The sequence below is a fragment of the Danio rerio genome, chromosome 25 (assembly GCF_052040795.2).
Source record: "Danio rerio strain M-AB ecotype USA chromosome 25, GRCz13ab, whole genome shotgun sequence".
In the NCBI taxonomy this organism is placed as follows: Eukaryota; Metazoa; Chordata; class Actinopteri; order Cypriniformes; family Danionidae; genus Danio; species Danio rerio.
In genome coordinates, this window is record NC_141045.1 from 15847745 (window position 1) to 15867599 (window position 19855).

General features: G+C 34.5%; 1 protein-coding gene across 22 annotated transcripts in view; it reads right to left on the reverse strand.

Moving 5' to 3' along the window:
• The window catches only part of nav2b (neuron navigator 2b), a 159156-nt gene that overhangs the window by 100356 nt on the left and 38945 nt on the right, over positions 1-19855 (reverse strand). For 10 of the 22 annotated variants that reach the window (XR_015526344.1, XR_015526343.1, XM_087311982.1 and 7 more), the window contains 8 exons: positions 18275-18392; positions 17761-17813; positions 15963-16035; positions 13393-13633; positions 11346-11414; positions 10926-11056; positions 5239-6178; positions 5046-5155 (listed from right to left, as the gene is read on the reverse strand). Coding sequence is in view for 20 of the 22 variants with exons in the window: in XM_087311982.1 (XP_087168108.1) it covers positions 5046-5155; positions 5239-6178; positions 10926-11056; positions 11346-11414; positions 13393-13633; positions 15963-16035; positions 17761-17813; positions 18275-18392 (1735 nt within the window). In the remaining 2 variants the exon portion in view is untranslated. Of the gene's footprint in view, positions 1-759; positions 1412-5045; positions 5156-5238; positions 6179-10925; positions 11057-11345; positions 11415-13392; positions 13634-15962; positions 16036-17760; positions 17814-18274; positions 18393-19855 lie in introns of those variants that run through there. The other 12 variants (XM_087311985.1, XM_087311984.1, XM_087311981.1 and 9 more) reach the window with 2 other exon arrangements.

Consider the following 19855-nt stretch of genomic DNA (forward strand, 5'->3'; position numbering starts at 1 on the left):
AAGTTAATTTTGTAACTAATAATCAAAAAATGTGCAATTAGAAACTATATAAACCCATTTTAAAAACGAATAAAGGCAACATGAACATTGTAACATTGTAATTTGTTAATTTACACCACTGGTTACTACTACTACTACTACTACTACTACTATTACTACTACTATTACTACTAATGATAAATTATACATTCATTCATTCATTCATTTTCCTGTCGACTTAGTCCCTTTATTAATTCGGGGTCGCCACAGTGGAATGAACCGCCAACTTATCCAGCAAGTTTTTACGTAGCGGATGCCCTTCCAGCTGCAACCCATCTCTGGGAAAAATAAATTATACAAAAACTTATAAATAAAATAAATTGGATTAAAATAACACAAAATATTATTCAAACAATATTTTAGATCCATAAATAAGATACATTTGTTCACAGTTAATACACTGGGTTTTTATACAAGAAACAACCATTCAATTTTTTAGGATGGGGCTCCTTACACCAGGATGTGGGACTAAAAACCTCTGGCTTATTGTTTACCATACATTCTTACAATACAATTGCTGACTAGGGGGCGCTAAAGAACCCATTAGCAAAACACAACATTTACAATCAATCTACTGCCACAAGTAACTGTAAATGACACAAGTAAACGACTAGCTACCTTCAATAAAAAGCTGACAAAATGCCCCCAAAAGCAAATAACAAATGTGTGTTACTTTCCTCCTAAAGCCAACACATTTGCCCAACACACACTTCTACTTACTTTCATGCTTCTCAAACATGTCCAACATGGTCAGAAGGATCTCCTCATTAACCCGAGCAATTCCATCCCACACACTAGAGTGCTGGCTCAGATGCAACTGATACACACAGCTAAAGGTGTTGACCTCCCCTTCATTTAAAACCCTAGGCTGAGTGTGGTCAGCAAACAGTTCAGAAGATGTGGAAAGCCCTCCAGAACTGCTAAAATCCCGAACCCTGTTCTTTCTTCGCAGACTGGAGGAGTCCTCTAAGGTGTCCTTATAAGAGCCATCTTCCATTACCCTCGTTTTTTGAGAAGACACCAAATGACAATCACTTCCTGTTTGGTCCATCGATTCATTTAGGTCTTCCTGCACACTCTTTGTCCTGGTCAAAAACTTTACTAATGTGCTTTTTCCGGTGGCAATGTGTTCTAGACTCTCCTACACGTCTGTTAAGATGACTAAATGGTCTGTCTGACACATTCAGAGTTGTTATCCTGAGAATAAGCTGATTGATTTGTGAAAGAAGCTCTTGTGACGGTGTTCCTGCCTTTTCCTTTGCTCCATGGAAAAGAGAGAGGAAATCAGAAAACATCTCTCAAGTCTACACCAGCCCAGGGAACTTCCCCTGTGGAGAAGAGTTTTTCTTTCTACACAAAGTTCTGACAGACTGAAAAAGGACATGGACACACACACACACACACACACACACACACACACACATCCACTCATGCTGGTAGGCCTTGGCAGCTCCTTGACATCCATAGCCTTTTACATGCAGATGAGAGCTGTTTTGTTTTCTTGTACACTCACACACTAGTCTGACATTGGCCTTAGAGCTTGGAAAATACTGTGTAATATTCATAAATTATCAGTGTTGTTTTATACAAGATGAATAGATAGATAGGTAGATAAACATTAGTGACTATAATTAGCAACACTACTACAACATTTACAGGCACAGGACATCAACATGACATCATACTGACATTGTACCCCAATGTACCCCAACGTTGTGGGGACGTTGGATTTTGAAAATCTGGTTGACATTAGAACCCAATGACAGGCTGACGTCAATGTCCAACGTCCAGCCTAAAACCAATCTAAAATCAACCAAATATCAACATCTACTCATGTTACACCTTGATGTTGTGTGTGGACGTTCCCATTATGACATCTATCAGATGTTGGATTTTGGTCACTTTCCAACACATCATAAAATCGACCTAATATCATCATAACTTTGACGTCGTTATTGGACGTCAAACGAACGTTGCCCTTAGATGCTGGCTAGACATTGAATTTTGGTCACCTTATCTCATGACCTAAATCTAACGTAATATTGATAACGTCTTATGATGTTGTGTAGCTGCTGGGACATTTGGTTGTGGGATATTAGGCTGTTTAGAAACATACACTCACTGGCCAAAACTACCGGGTTGCCTTCAGAACTGTCTTAAGCCCAGGACACAGAAAGCTGATGTCAAAGAACAGCGGTGACAAAAGCCGGCTGTGTTGCTGTCTTGCAACGGCCGAAAAGGTGTGTGTGAACAAACTAAATAGATGACTTACATGCAAACATACATTCTTCAACTGTGCGAGAGAATATATATTCCACACCTGCAGGTGGCAGTATCTGTATTGTCACTCCATGAAGAAAAACTGGAACTAGTTCTGCTTACGTACAAACCATGAAAAAAGGCAGTATTTATGTACTTTCATTCATCTTCATAGCTCACATTAAGATAGTTTAGATGAAATTGCAGAGCTTCTTTATCCTCCGTAGACAGCAACAGTGCCATGTTGTTCCAGAAAAGTATCCAAAAATATTGTCAAAACATTTTATGTCACTTCAGTGGTTCAATTGTACTCAAATCAAGCTCCAAGAACTATTTTGTGCACCAATAAACTGTAAACAATTCTTTGTTCACCTGTATTTTCTCTTTCTTGTCAGGTTGTCAGGGTGCGAGTTTACTACAGGCAGTACACTATCTTACCAGAGTCAGTAGCTCAGCACACAACCATGGTCTTACTCAAAGTAAACGCACATCCAGATACAATGCGGAACATGTAAGAGTTCTTGAAGCTTCATGGGATTAAAGTTGAACCACTGAAGTCACACTGAATGTTTTGACAATGATTTTGGTTCCTTTTCTGGACTTTAAACAATCCTGGGACCATTGCTGTTTATGGAGGATGAGAGAGCTCTTGAATTCCATCTAAAATAATTTAATTTGTGTTATGAAGGTGAACAAAGGTCTTAAGGGATTTCAACAGCAATAGGGTAAGCCAGTGCTTCCCACAGGTTTGAAATATACTCACGGTGGTAGTGGGATTGAAATACACCTTTTACCCACATCACATAAGTAGTTAACTATATGTGACAAACAAAACATAATTAGATTTTTAACAATATTGGCATTTATTATGACACCGTTTTACACTCTTTCAATGGGTAAAATAAAAAAAAAGACTGTTGAAATAAAAAAGAAATCCATTATTTCCTTTATTTTTATGCTATTTAGGAGTGCACCCACTGATAGGTAAAATCTGATTCTCTCATTTAAGTTAAATTTAAATATATTGACATCATTAAACTAATAAAATATACAGCAAATGAGAAATAAATTACAACAAAGGAGTAAAACAGGCAATATCTTAATAAAGTAATATTAATTACAAGAATAAAACAAGGTGAATTAGTTGATTAACCATTTCCAATAGTGTACAAATATTTTGCAGCCAATTTAGCTATTATTTCATGTCATACTCTCGGAATATAGTAAAGTTTTTCTGTGTTGTTTACAGTCAGCTGTGAAGCCAAGCGAAAGTAGGCTTAAAAAAGGGTGTAGGTTTGCTCTTGACATTGGTGCTGACCTATGACCCACCTATGAAATTTGACATGTTAGCCTACTCTGAGAGATTAGAAGAACTGCCAGGAATCATATTATTTATACTTTTACATTTAGCAGTTTATTGTGCAGTTAGCTTTTAAACCATAATATTAAATCAGCTTGCTGTAATGTTATATTGCGTGTCAATAGTGGGAAAAAAATACTAGCATTAATGTACTTTTTCAGTGGCGAAAGCGAAAGCAAAAGTCGAATCCTAGACATTTTAGGAAATGTAGAAACCCCAGCCGGACTAATTTCTTAGATCCCAAAAAAGGCACCTCTCTGTGGGTGCTGTGAGTCTCTGCAGCATGTGAGATTGTCTGTGGGAGTGTTGACAGTTGTCACAAACATGAAATGAACAGTACAAAATGGGTAAATGAGAGATGATTTTCCACTACTTAATCGATGTTAGGATATACTGGCCGAATACATAAAACTGTAAAAGTATGATAATAATGTCTCATTAAATATACTTGGATGGCCACTACTATACCTGGGCTGTGTGCCCAAGTAAAGTTTATGTGTGGGAAGCACTGGCATAAACAATTAATAACAGAATTTTCAATGTTTGATGAACTAATCCTTTAACACTCATTAGCCCCTTTCACACATACAGACCTTTCCGGAAAATTAAATTAATTTTCCGGAAAGGTTGTATGTGTGAACAGGTCCTTTTTGAAAATACCGGTAAATTCGTTCTGGCTATTTTCCGAAAAGAGAAGTTGTAACATTACCGGCAATTTGCCGGAATGCTGCACTGTGTGAATGCAGAAGGAAGATTCCCGTAATAAGCACGTGCACGTCTAGAACGTGCTGACGTGAGACATCTGCTTTAGCCAATCACAACAGTCAGACACATTTACGTCCGCGCGGTTTATGAGAATTAAAGCCTTTGAATATTTTTCCAGACACATTTAGCTGCTAGAAGTTAGTCAGATCACGTTTATATGTTCTTCTTAATGCCAACTGTGTAAATAATCATCGATGAGATGCTTATGATAAGCCGTTGTTTGTTTACCTTCAAGCTTTGCGTGTGCCTGTGAAACAGCCTGTGAGCGCCTGCACACGCACATATTATGAACATCTCGACATGCGAAAGTGATCCTGCGAAAGTTGTTCACAATATTGATCATCCACAGAGTTTGTAAGTTAGTCAAATGTTTACAAATACAAGCGCAGCGTTTAAAGCTCATTTGTGGTGAATGATGTCAGAATTTACCGGTATGTGTGAATGCTCTTTTCCGGAAAATTTCCGTAACGTCCTCGCCTGTGTGAACAGCGCTTTTTTGAATATACCGGTAAAGTCGTTCCGGAAATTTTCTGGATATTTACCGGTATCACTATGTGAAAGGGGCTATTGTCTCAGTTCAGGTTACATTTTTCTATACTCAATAATTATGCTCAATGTTTACCTGACAGGTTTTCAAGCGAAGTATGGATAGATTTGCTGCACAGTCCTGTCCATTCCCTCCTGTCCTCCACTCTTGTCACAAACCCACTCTTATCAATCTCTGTTTGAGACCTACAGAAATACAGGGCTGATGAAGCTCAGAGTCATACTTCATAGTCCAACAAAGTGTGTAGGATAATACATAAAAGTGTCACCTGTACATGAATGGGGCAACAGTGGCCGTGTTGGGATGACTATATTGTTGCTGGAGCTGTGGAAGTTGCACACTGACCGTATTACTGGCCGTTGAGTTGGTCTTCGAACTAGCGGTGAGGTCTTGGCTACCTTTGCCCTCTGAAAAAGCTAAGCTAGAAGCAGAGCTGCAGTTTCTGTTATCTTTCTGGCCTTTATGTACAGACAAGCTTCCCATCCTTCCATTACGTAACCGATCTCCCTCCACACCACAAGGGGGCGAAGCTACAGCCTTATTTAGAGTTGAGCTTTTTCCTGCCTGGCTTGGTTTGGGAATTCCACTAATAGCTGGTTTGGCAATGTCTTTCTTTGCTTTGTTTCCTTTGGGAATAGACTTCTTAGACTCAAGTACAAGTCCATCGGTTTTGGTATCTCCTTTAAGGTGTTCTGAAACAGAAAGCTGTTTGGGCTTCTCTTTCTCTTTAAGCTTTGGCTTCTCTTTAACTTTTTCTTTCACTTTTGCTGAGGCCATTTTGGGTGCTAAAGCCCTTCCAATTGTTAACTGGGCAATGCCTTTCAGTGCCAGCTTGGGACTTGTGCTTCCAGAACTGGTGGGAGTAACAGGCCGCTGGTTTCGCGGGTGGATGGGACAAATCGGACCTTCTTCTAATTCAACTGCGATCACATCTTCTGAACTGGCAACATTGGATGCTCTAGAACCTGTTTTGTTGTTGAAGAGCTTGAGCTTTTCCAGCATGGACTTCTGGGCGATCACTTTAGGTGGAACCTCAAGGGAATCTAGCGGTGGTTGTTTAACCGTGACCATGGAGGACGTGGCAGTGTGTTTAGCGCTGAGAGATTTGCTTCTCCAGGGTTTGGAAGCAGTGCTGGTGCAGCTGGGTGGAGGAATGGAAGAGCTGATTGGTCCATGATCAACCATTATGGGCGATGGAGTTGTTTTCTCTGTTAATAGAAGAACATTACATGGAATCACAACTGCTTTAGTACTTGGGAAATTGATGCAGGAACCGACAATGACAATATAATGCAATGTCTACCCGTATAGCAAAATTTCTCTGACCCAGCTCTGGCCCACATAATTAGTTTTTGCTTGGCCCACATGCCGCAGTGAATTACAGCACATGACTGGACCAAGTCTTCCAGACAAGGGCCCAACATGAAACCATATCAGGTCAAAGTTTGAACCAAGTTAATAATACAGAATTTCACCAAATATTTTGGAGTGTCACGACTGCAATTAAATTGACAAACCCATGAAGTGTTGGGTTTTAGGCATGCTATGGGCATGCTTTTTTTCTTGAAGTGACCTGATTGGTAGAATCTTTTAACTTACTCAAAAATAATTTAAATGTGGGTCAAGATAGGTCAAACTTACGTGGCCCACATATATATTGCCAGTCTCACAGTGGTGAATATCTAGGGTTAAATAAATAAGCTTTTTTTTTTAAATGATGGACTCATTAAATTATCATTTAAATAAATCATTTAAAATTATCAGTATTGTGAAGTTGCATTGATGAGTCACACACAATATCGTTACAAAGTTCACGCGCACGCACACACACACGCACACAGAGATACACACGCACACCGCAGCTGACAAACACACACACAAACATACAAGCAGGCAGGCAGACAGACAGCGCGCTTAGCTTAGCACTGTTTTTGCACTCAAATGTGTCAGGATGCAGGCTAACCTCCACTGTTGTGTGGATATCTGTTATGCTAATGTACAAAATAAACCTGATTTAACTTCCACAAACCGGGACTGAAGCGTTTTCCTTTAAATTTTTTTCTGACACACGGCTGTGGTGATGAAGTAAAGCTGAAGTAAATCGCTGTAATTAATTACACACATGCACTGTTTTAAAACACTTTAAACATGTAAAACTTACTCTTTATCACATTTGATGATGATTGCTGATCCTAGCAAACAGAACAGACCTTTTATTCCCGGTTGTCTGCCTGGTCTTGTGGACATATACATGTGACTACCGGAACATGTTAATGCACGCAGCTGTCAATCAATTCGGTGAGCGGGGGGACCACACTCCTACGTAAAGTTGCGGTCGGTCTGAAAACCGCTGTAATTGGGCCACCGTTTTTATGTTGTTAAATTGAAAAAAAAAGGGTTAGGTGTGTTTGTATCACCCCAATATGATGGTCTATACCAGGGGTGGCCAACCCTGTTCCTGGAGAGCCACATTCCTGCAGATTTCAGTTGCAACCCAAATCAAACACACCTGCCTATAATTATCACGTGGTGTTCAGGTCCTAATTAATTGGTTCAGGTGTGTTTGATATGGGTTGCAACTGAAATCTGCAGGAAGGTGGCTCTCCAGGAACAGGGTTGGCCACCCCTGGTCTATACACTATATATACACATATGTTTGTCCAAATAGCTTGAAAAGTAGATTTTTCACCATAGGTGCCCTTTAAAATATTTGCGAAAAATATTTAACAATATTTATAAATTGAATAAATTTCACCAGGGTGACATGGTGGCTCATTGCTTAGCACTGTTGTCTCAGCAAGAAGGTCATTGGTTCGAGTCCCGGCTGGGTCAGTTAGCATTTCTGTGTGGTGTTTGCATGTTCTTCCCATGTTTACATGGGTTTCCTCGGGGTACTTTGGTTTCCCCCCCCCAGTTTAAAGACAAGCGCTATAGGTGAATTCAATAAACTAAATTGTCTGTAGTGTATGTGTGTGAATGTGATGTTTCCCATTACTGGGTTGCAGCTGGAACGGCATCCACTGTGTAAAATATATGCTGAATAAGTTGACGATTCATTCTGCTGTGGCGACCCCTGATAAATAAAGGCACTAAGCCGAAGGAAAATGAATAAATGAATCAATTTCATCAGTCTTAATTATGCAAACTGTTTTAAGATGGCAGACAATAATCCAAATATAAATGCATTGACTTGATTCATTTAACTACTAAAAGAGTTGAGGACTGACCAAGAAGAGGGACAAATAGTCACTCTGGCCAAAAAAAGTGGCTCAGATCTTTCACAACCTAACAAGTGCAGTCAAGCTGTTGCACATAGACATTAGCAATGTGAGGCCCGTGGGAGTCTGAAAATATGAAAGCGTATTGGCTGAAGAGCTGAGAAAAAGAAGCATGAACTATGAGGAAAAATATTTGAAGAATGCGCAGTGATGTATTAATATTATTTTGAGGTCCAATGTCTTTCCCCTGTGGTTGTTAGCAAGTAGGGAGCATTTCTTGATATACGAGACTGTTAAAATATTTATATTTTGGTTATATAAAAATAAGCAATTTGCAGAGAGCATTCTTTGTGACAATGTGATTAAACATCGTACAAATTGTAAGTTTTCTGTCAAAATAGCAATGCAAAGAGCAGATATAAAAATGTACAAAAACTTGATGATACTAGCAAGAATAATGATGATATGAATAATAATTGTATTATATTAGTAGTTATTTTAATTGACGCTATATTATATAACAAATTAAAATGTATAGCTTAAAATATGTAATGCAATGTTAAATAAATTTGAATAGAAATTATATAAAACATAAATTTAACAAATATTATATTACATTATCACACCTTATATTATATTATATTATATTATATTATATTATATTATATTATATTATATTATATTATATTATATTATATAAGGTGAAATAATGTAATATAATATTTGTTAAATTTATGTTTATATAATTTATTTTCAAATTTATTTAACATTATATTATATTATATTATTACATATTATATTATTTTATATTATTACATATTATATTATTACATATTACATAATGTTTAGAACTTAAACTAAAATTGGCCATAAAATACAACAGTATAAATTTCCCTGTGTTGCTAAACCGGCAGTTTTTTCTTTTATTTATAATTTATTTCTTTTATTTTATTTATTTAAAACTATATACACCAAAATGTAAATTATGTGGCATCAAGTTTAGCAGTCCTTACCTTAAAGAAAATCTCATCTTGCTTGCGGATTCTTCGAGCCGTTTGATCTCAGTTAGTCACTAACTGAACTTTCAGTTTTTCACTAAAATGTCTCTTTTTCTTTCTCTCTCTCCACACAAGTCTCTTACCACAAGTCCACTAATTAGTGCTGAATGAGTGAGCCGTAAACACTTTATTATCATCAACACACCAGAGTTAAGCACACAATCACCTCTCCATGCATGAAAACACGCATGTACAAATGAGGAAAATTTGGTTTATATGGCTTTATAAAAATGGCTTGAATACAAAATTCCACATACTCTCTGTCATCAACTATGTGACATGCGAGGAGGGAAAGGACCGCGGTAAATAGCTAAACGTTGAAGTGTGTAATCCAAGCCTCCCATAATGAAAGAACAGTGCGCCAAAAATGTGTCGACGACAGAGTATGCAATTACAGAATCATAAAATATTGAAGATTATGAAGGTTTGCTTAACTCGGAGACTGAACAAGTCGAGGGAGGATGGTTTGTGTTACTCAATTGGAGTTAAAAATACTTTTTTTTTTAGATAAACATGAACTAGTGAAAGATGATATAAAATAAGCAATAGTCATTCATTCATTCATTTTCTTTTTGGCTTAGTCCCTTTATTAATCCGGGGTCGCCACAGCAGAATGAACCGCCAACTTATCCAGCACGTTTTTACGCAGCGGATGCCCTTTCAGCTGCAACCCATCTCTGGGAAACATACACACACACTCATTCACACAAACACTCATACATTACGGGCAATTTAGCCTACCCAATTCACCTGTACCGCATGTCTGCATGTCGGAGGAAACCCACGCGAACGCAGGGAGAACATAAAAACTCCACACAGAAATGCCAACTGACCCAGCCGGGGCTCGAACCAACAACCTAGCGACCTTCTTGCTGTGAGGCGACAGCACTACCTATAGCGTCACTGCGTTGCCATAAGCAATAGTATGAAGTAGTATTACTAATAATACTTATCCAAGCTGTCTTTATAAAAAGAACACAAAAAATACCATACGAGTACTTTTTAAAGAGTTTTCTAAAACTATACAACAATATGAATATGATTATTTTAAAATAAAAATGTAAAAATATACATACATATATAATAATAATATCAGTAGGAATATACCAATTTGAATATTTCAAAACAAAAATAAAAAAATATACATTATTATACATATATGGTTTCAACATATTCACATATTACCATATTCCAATTCATATTATCAGTATTATTATTATTATTATTATGCTAAATATCTTTTTTCTTGGTTTATATTTAAATTTCTAAAAATGTATATAACTTTGTGTATAAAAATAATAAATTATACTTGTTAATATAATTATTTTAACGCTTAAAAAAATATTTTTGTAAATATAAGATTTAGGGTTTTTGAAATATTTATATAATAAAAAAATGCATGACTAATAATAGCAACAATAAAAATAATAATTACAATGAGCACATTTAGTTATATTTACAAAAAAAGCAAATCGAGCAAAAAACAAAGTTAAACCAGGAGAACATTTTACAGTTGATTCTAATAAAAAACACAACAATAAATCAGATTTTTCAGACGGTGTGTCCTAATGTTTAAAAATGTCTCATTTGAACAATACAACACTTTTGCAATACAACAGCTTACATATTCTTACATAACACACACACACACACACATGGCTTTGTGTAAATAAACTAACCTCTTTCATGAACGTAGGCAGAGACTGGCGGCTTTAACCGGTCACACTGGTTGAAGCTTTGACTCCGTCTGTTGGTGCTGCCGGTTCGAGGTTTGCTTTCTCCACTGGCCTTCGATGAGGGACTCTGAAGCCTGACAGAAAAGTTCAGTCAGATTGAACTCATGCTTTTCTTTCAACAATAACCACTTATGCTACAAGAATTATATAAACAACCCTCAGCAACCTTTTATTTTAACATGTGATCATCTGATGAAGAACAAAATGACTATTGAAGGGGATTCACATGCTTGTTTGGCCTCAAAGACCCATTAGATGATTGGGTATTTACAGAAGATCACCAGTAGATGGTGCTGTTGTTTAATGAGGAGAAGGAAAAGTAAATAATCGACAGTGAGATGTTTAGAAATGTGGAAAGCAGACCTAGTGTTGTTTTTCTGAGCAACCGAGAGTCTGGTGGATTTTTTCTGATTGGAGACTTTTGATGGATGACTTGAGGTCGAAGGAAACAAGAAAAGAGAAGGAAGAAAGGATGGAGAAAGAAGAAGTGTTAGAAATAGTAGAGGTGTAATCAATGATGGCATTCAAATAAATAAAGATGTAAAAATATGAATATTACAGTTAGAAAAAGAATGTTAGATTGAAACTGAATACAGTTTATAAGATTCAAAGTGAAAATAATACCTATTTATATTATAGTAAAATGAAAAACAATTAAATAAATAGAGTTAAATAGAAAAAATGAACAATGAAAAAATTTATAATATATCAAATAAAGAATAACCAAAATATGAACATTAAAATAAATACTAAATATTAACAATCATGGAAACTAACTACAATCAAGTATTACAATTCAAATAAATAAATAAATAAATAAATAAATAAATAAATAAATAAATAAGTAAATAAATAATAGATTTCAGCCTTATAATCTTAAAATGCCATCAAAACCACCTGCTTTATCATCACTTCAGACAGTATGCTAGAGAATCATTCAGATACTAGCTTTAAAGGAAGGTTGGTGAATTAGTAACAGCTTCTGCTGTACTTATGTCAGCTGCAAATGTGAATGAATGGTGAAAGAAAGTAGATAGTTATACAAAAGGATTTGTAGACTTTCTGTGTTTGATTTTCTTTTTATACACGATTCCGTCAAACTGTTGTATAAAGCTAATATCACACTCATAGCAGTGCAATATGGCTGTTTATCATCACTGGTGGGACAATAAGGCACGGCATGATTGTTTCCATGATTGTTAATATTTAGTATTAATATTAATGTTAATATTTTGTTTAGTCTTTATTTGATTTTTTATTTTATTTGATTTTTTATACAATAAAGTATTACAATTCAATTAAATAAATAAATAAATAAATGCAGGAAATAGACGGAGTTTTAAAAAATTACATTAGAACTACACTTTATATAAAAATAAATGCTAATTTTATATAATAATAAATATTTATATTAATTACTAACTAAATTATAGTAATTCATATAAATAAATGCAAAAATAATGAATATTAACTAACTATTAATAAAAAAAAACAATACTATATAAACAATTTTAAAGCAACACTAAATAATAGAAGTTTGAGTTCATAAATAAATAAATACATGCAGGAAAAAGATTCAGTTTTTGGAAAAATAGAAATGAAACAAAAGTCAATAGAGCTATTTTTAGCTTTAAAATAAATGCTTATTTGATATAATAATAACTATTTATATTAATTACTAATTAATAAATAATAATTCATTAAAAAATATTAAAAAAAAGAACTAAATTAAAAAGAACTAAAACCTAATTCATACTAATAAATTATTAATTAAAACCAATAGTATAAACACTATTTTATAATTACATTAAATAATAAAAGTTTGAGTTTGAAATGGAAAAAAATAATGGGTATTTTTTGGAAATGCTGAAGGTGTAAAACTTTAAAGCAAAAGATTGAAAAAGAGCCTATTAAGAGTATCTAAAATCATGCTTAAATTGGGACTAAAACTTCTACAAAACATCTAAATTGTAATAATTTCAAATATAAAAAAATTATAAAATAAATTGTAATAATTCACACTGAAAAATAAATAAAATACTAAAAATAAAAAAAACAAAATAAAATAAAACAACAAAAATGAAAAAAATAAAAATAAAATAAATATTTTAAAAAATACTAAAATAAATTGTAAACGTTCACAATGAAAAAATAAATAAAATACTAAAAATAAAGTAAAATAAAGCCACCAAGAACTATGGTCACACCAACTCCAATGCAACCTTTTCACGTCACATTGTATCATTTCATAAAATAAAAAAGATTTTACAAAATATAATAATAAATTAAGAATTTTTGAATAATTAAAAACAAGAATTTTAAAATCTCATCATGTCATATATACAACAATAACTTGAATTTGCATTTCAGCAGGTATGCCATCTATGCCTGTGAAGAAGCTATCCCCCACCTGGACTGCAGGTCTGTGTGTGTTTTCTGTGCAGGTGTAGATGAGGTGTAGTGTTGTTGGATAGGGGATGGGCAGGGAGAGCTGACAGGAGAACTGTGAAGAGAAAGAGCAGGACTGGAGCATCCATGGCTGTGCTGGAGACTCTGAACATTGCTGGAGGCCTGTTTCAAAGTCTGCTGTCTGAAGCGTGACAGGATAAAGAACAGCCCCAAAATGGCTTTCAGGTTCCCATTGCGGATCTCTGTGGATGAGTAGAGAGGTAAATACAGAATGTAGCTGACATTTGGATTCAAATATTTATATTAGTTAAAAGATTTGTTCATCACAAAATTCAAATTCCAAATCCTTTAGAAATGTGTGCATCTTTAGAGCACAAACGATGATATTGTTAAAGAAATTTGAGATCGAGAGTCTATTCACCCAGTGAAAGTGAGAACCAATGAGATTTATTTTTGTACGTCACAGTGATTGTTTCAGCTTCTAAAAAAAACAATGAGATTCTTTCTTGTGTGTCACAATTAAGCGGAAACCTCCCACTCTCCCTCGTGAAGCAAATACAGAAGTAACTGAAACTGCAATTTAATGAAATTCCCTTAGTCCTGGCTCAATAAAGAGCAAATTTCTATTGAGTCCACTGTTAAAATGGCCAACTTTACAGCAAAAAAGGCGTTTACAGCCTGGTACAAAAAACTATTTTTGTTCATACAGCTAATATTACCCTTCATGACAACTGTGAGGGGGTGATTTTTTTTATAAGTCATCTGTTTCCTTTATAATAGATTATATTAAGTCTGCATAATTAAGGGCGTTGCCACTTGAGTGACAGCTAGGTCTCGCTGGTCGCCATCACTTCACCTACAGCTTATAAGCTGCTGAACTCGGCATATACATCGTAATTTTGTTTTGTTTTATGTGGCTTTACACAGTCAGTTGCCTTTTGGAATTATTTCTTACTATTATCAGACAATATGGCATGCTGTGAGCATTTAATTGTGCTCACAAACCATTCACGTGGCCTCCATTTCCCAGGTGAGTGAATTTATAAACGTATATACCATCTCTATAAATGTATTTGTTTTACTTAAGATCATTTATCATGTATATTTTTCTTTAGACTAGTAATGTACTCTAGAATCTGACAGATTGATTAGCTGTAGGCTCATCTGAAATGTTGGCATGCAGTGTTATTCCTGGATTTCATCAATAGCCTTGCATTTACCTACACGGACTATATCTGAAGTGTTTGGAATTAATTTGCGTTTTCTTCCTGTAGAAAAACGTTATGACAACAGTATTAAGAGGCTTGAAGTATTACAGCAGTGTTTTTAAAAAACTAAACACTTTATTGATATAGTACACAACCAAGCACATGTGGTCAGAAGAAAAACGAGTCGCAGGTAAATAAGCATTTCTCCCATAGAAAAGCCTGTCTAATCAAAATGATAGCAGGCGTTTGTAGCTCCGCCTCTTTGCCCTTGTTTGGTATTCCCCAGTTTGTGTGATGACGCGCGAACGAAATGGCAATGGGTGGCCACGCCAACTGGTAGCTTCTTTTGGGTTCTTTAGAAACCTATAGGTGACATCACGGATACTAGGTCCATATCTTTTACAGTCTATGATCACAATGCATGTTTAGGCTTTGGTGAGAATCAATAGGATTCATTCTTGGATGTCACAGTGCATGTTTGAGCTTGGATGTTAACCTATGAGATTCATTCTTGCATGTCACATGGCACATTTGATCTTCGACAAAAACCAATGAGAATCATTCTTCAATGTCACATGTTACATTTGAGCCTTTGTAAGAACCAATGAGATTCATTCTAGTGTGTCACGGTACACTTTCAGCTTAAATAAGAATCAATGAGATTCATTCTTCTCTGTCACATGTTACATTTGAGCTTTCGCAAGACCCAATAAGATTAATTCTTGTGTTTCATAGTGCACGTTTGAACTTTGACGAGAACCAATGAGATTAATTCTAGAGGGTCACGGTGCACATTTAAACTTCAATAAAAACCAATGAGTCATTCTTCTCTGCCACATGGCACATTTGAGCTTTCACAAGAACCATTGAGATTCATTCTTGCATGTCACAGTCCATGTTTAAGCTTTGACGAGAATCAATGTGATTCTTGTATGTCACAGTGCATATTAAACTTTAGTGGGAACCTGCAACATTAATTTGTGTATGTCACAATGTACATTTGAGCTTTCTCAGTAACTAATGAGATTTGTTTTGGTTGAGCCAGAGCCATTTGTTTGGTGTGGTTGAGCTTGTTTATATTCACTGATCAAAAAAGAGTCAATTAAAGTTCAAATAAAATTTGTTTAAAGTATATGTGAAGATTTCTTTTGGAAGATTTGTATTTGACCACTCAATTTATATGGATTTAATTTTTTGAAATGGAGGCTTTGAACAGGGGGACAAGCAATCTGATTTATTGCAACATATCTTCATTTGTGCCTTAAAGATGAACAAAGCTCTTGTGGGTTTGCAATGACATGAGAGTAAGTGATGACAGAACATTTTCCTTTGGGTATAATTGACACTTTAAGACTCGTCTTACCTTCAGCACAAAGTCCCTTTATATTCACTCCTTTAGCAGCCAGGAAACCCAGACAGGCATCAATGTTCTCAATCTGAGAGAGAAACATGGACAAAAATAAAGAGAATGCATTTCAAATCAAGCCTAATAACCCACTGTTTAAGTGTTGCTAGGAAAATGTAGCCCACCATGGCCGGTTCGCACACTATATTCAGGTGTAAAAGAAACATAAACCCAGCAGATGGTGCTCAATTGGGGAGATTTGTGGTTTTCAACCCTGTGGGTCCGTCCTGTGGTGTTTCTGTGACATTACAATGTATATCCTGAGCGAGACATGGCGAGACGATGAGTTGCTTCACACTGATTTACACCAGGGGTTTAAGGTCAACAAGACCTGCCATTGTCCTCAAAGAGAAGGATTATTAAAGGGACAGTTCACACAATAATTCATTTGGGTAATTTTATTTAGTTATATTTATAGTGATGTATTCATTCTTTCATTTTCTTGTCGGCTTAGTCACTTTATTAATCCGGGGTCCCCACAGCGGAATGAACCGCCAACTTATATAGCAAGTTTTTACGCAGCGGATGCTCTTCCAGCCGCAACCCATCTCAGGGAAACATCCACACACATTCACTCACACACTCATACACTACGGACAATTTAGCCTACCCAATTCACCTGTACCACATGTCTTTAGCCTACCCAATTCAACTGTACCGCATGTCTTTGACATGTCTTTGTCTGTGGGGGAAACCGGAGCACCCGGAGGAAACCCACGCGAAGGCAGAGAGAACATGCAAACTCCACACAGAAACACCAACTGAGCCAAGGTTCGAACCAGCAACCTTTTTGCTGTGAGGTGATAGCACTACCTACTGTGCCACTGCCTCACCCATAGTGATGTATATTTGAATTGAATGAAAGATTCTAATAGGCACCTAATTATTAAAAAATTTTTAAGTTTATAATTTAATGAGATACATTTTATACTGAAACACACATTTTTTGTTCCTATAAATGTAATATGTAAATCAAGTCAAAAACCACAATTTCACAATAAAATAAAACAAAACAGATTATAATATAAAAGAAATAAAATAAAGTATTTAGAAACAGAAAAAAATAACATAATGTATTATAATATAAAAAGAAATAAAATAAAATAATGAGAAAAAATAAAACGAAACAAAAATTTAATTAAACAAAAAACATGTTATAAAATAAAACTAAACAAAATAAAAAAATAAGAAACAAAAAACTAAAATAAATAAAATAAGATATAATAATAAAAAAAGAAAAAAGAAACAAAAAATAAAATAAATAATATAATGTAATATAATATTATATAAAAATAAATAAAATATTAAGAAAATAAAAATAAAACAAAACCAAAATAAAACCAAAAAATTATAACATTTTATGATAAAAATAAATAAAATACAATAATTAGAAACAGAAAAAAAAATAATAATATCATATCATATAATGCAATATAAAAAGAATTTAAATTCTATAGCAAGAAAATAAAAATAAAACTAAAATAAAACTAAAAATAATAAATAAAAATAATAAGAAATAAAAATAAAATAACAAGAAACAATAATAAAAAAAATTAATATAACATAAAAAAATAAAAAGGAATTAATCAGAAATAAACAGAAAAAAATAAAATAAGAGTTTTACTTTAAGTTTTAAATTCACAAATTTTTCATTTTTCCTTTTTGAAGGGTGGAAGTTCGTTTTTTTATCCTTCTTTGAACTCACAAAGACTCAAAACATAACATAAAAATGCACAACAAAAGATTTTAGTTTTACCATTTCAGAGCGACTCTCTGGAAATCCGTTGATATCTGCAATCTTCTCATTTGCTGAACGAAAAGCAGAAAACAGAGACATTTAATTAAAGCAACTATATTTTCCACCTGTTACTTGGTTCATAAATACATTGTGGTGTGGTCTTTTGTATTTACAACAGAAATGAGAACAGGAATGCATTACCTCCTCTGGCATATGTTTATTTTATTTTGGCTTATTAAAATGTTCACAACTCAGTTTGTAGCCTCATAAACCACCCACAAATTGCCCCTTTTCAGAAACAGATCCCATAAAACACATTCAAAGTAATAAAGGTGGTTAGTTTCTGTTATGCTCTTGTGCGTGTGTGTGTGCGTGCGTGTGTCCGTTGCTTTCCTCCTTCTCTCCCTCCTCATTATGGTGAAAAATGACTGGTAGAGGCGAGCAAAATGGTAGGTTTTATGTATTCTTTTCATCTGAAGGAAGAAGAAGGGTTTGTTGAAATATGGAAAATGATTTTTATCTTTAATCTTACCTACAACCTGAATGATTTCTGCCAGCAAAACGCCATCCGCAACATCCTGCTGGAGGTCTTTAATCAGGCGTTTGTGTCCGGATTTGGCGAGGTAGTGGTTTGCCCAATCTGTATAAATCTGTATGCAAAAAAAAAAAAAAACAGACAGCGACGGATTGAGGAAAAGACACTTAAAATCCAGCTCTGGGTTTAAAACTTATATGGATGAAAGACAAATGACCACATTGTGGTCCATCAGCTACCATTTACATATTAGAGTGCAGACAGAGAAATTTATAAAGAAAACCTATTGAATAGTCAAGTCGTCCATATATTTATATATAGTTATTAGCCCTACTGATATATTCGCCCTCTTTATATATTTTCCCCAACTTCTGTTTAATGGACAGAATATTTTTTTCATCACATTTCTAAACATAATAGTTTTAATAACTCATTTCTTATAACTGATTTATTTTTTTTATCTGTGCCATGATGACAGTACAAAATATTTGACTAAAAATTCAGCTTGAAGTGTAATTTAGAGGCTTAACTAGGTTAATTAGGCACGTTAGGGTAATTTGGAAAGTCATTGCATAACAATGGTTTGGTCTGTAGACAATCAAACAAAAATATGGCTTAAGGGGTTAATAATATTGACCTTAAAATGGTTTTAAAAAGTTAAAAACTGATTTTATTCTAGCCGAAATAAAACAAATGAGACTCTCTCCAGAAGAAAAAAATTACAGAAAATACTGTGAAATATTCCTTGCTAGAAAAATTCCCATGAATTTCAAACATCATTCACCAGTGTCAAGTTCTATTAAACGGCGATTTTAATCTTTACCATAAACATCGGTGTGTTTAATCTGAACTATAAACTGTTCTCCCAGTACTGCTGTGTTATTTAATTGCTTGTAACTAACTAAAAAAAAGTGTAAAAACTGAATCTCTCTCGACCAAACGCAGATTTTATTGCAGTGCCCCGAATGATTAATAAACATATGCAAATCACTATCATTCATGTGATCATTCATGTTACACAGGTTTAAATTGAGATCACAATCTTTTTTTAATGTTTAATTGCTTTAATGTTTTTTAATGTTTAATTAGCTTTAGACTGAATTCATTAATGCAAGCTAAACATAAAGTGACAGAAAACACTTTTAATTGATAAGAAAGCATTAAAGTCCCCCCAAAACTTTTCAATTCTCATTATATTTTACAGGGAAGCCAAAATACTTTCATACACGTGATTTGAATGACACCGGAGGCGACCTCTTTGCAATTGTTTTAAATGTTGTATTAACCTACAAATTCAAAAAAAGTTATTAATCCGCGGTTCTTGTGCACTCCAAACTGTGGGTTGTGATCCGTACTACATCCTCATTAACTTGCATAATTAACCTAGTTAAGTCTTTAAATTACACTTTAAGCTGAATGCTAGTATCGTGAATAATAAAAATTAAAATAAAAATAAATGCAAAAAAGTCTAGGTCTTCGATGAAATGTTATACACTGTATTAATTAAATATTCCAGGATTTTACCTGCAATTTAGCAAATCTCCATTTAGGAAACATAATCAAGTTTAAAAGAGCGCA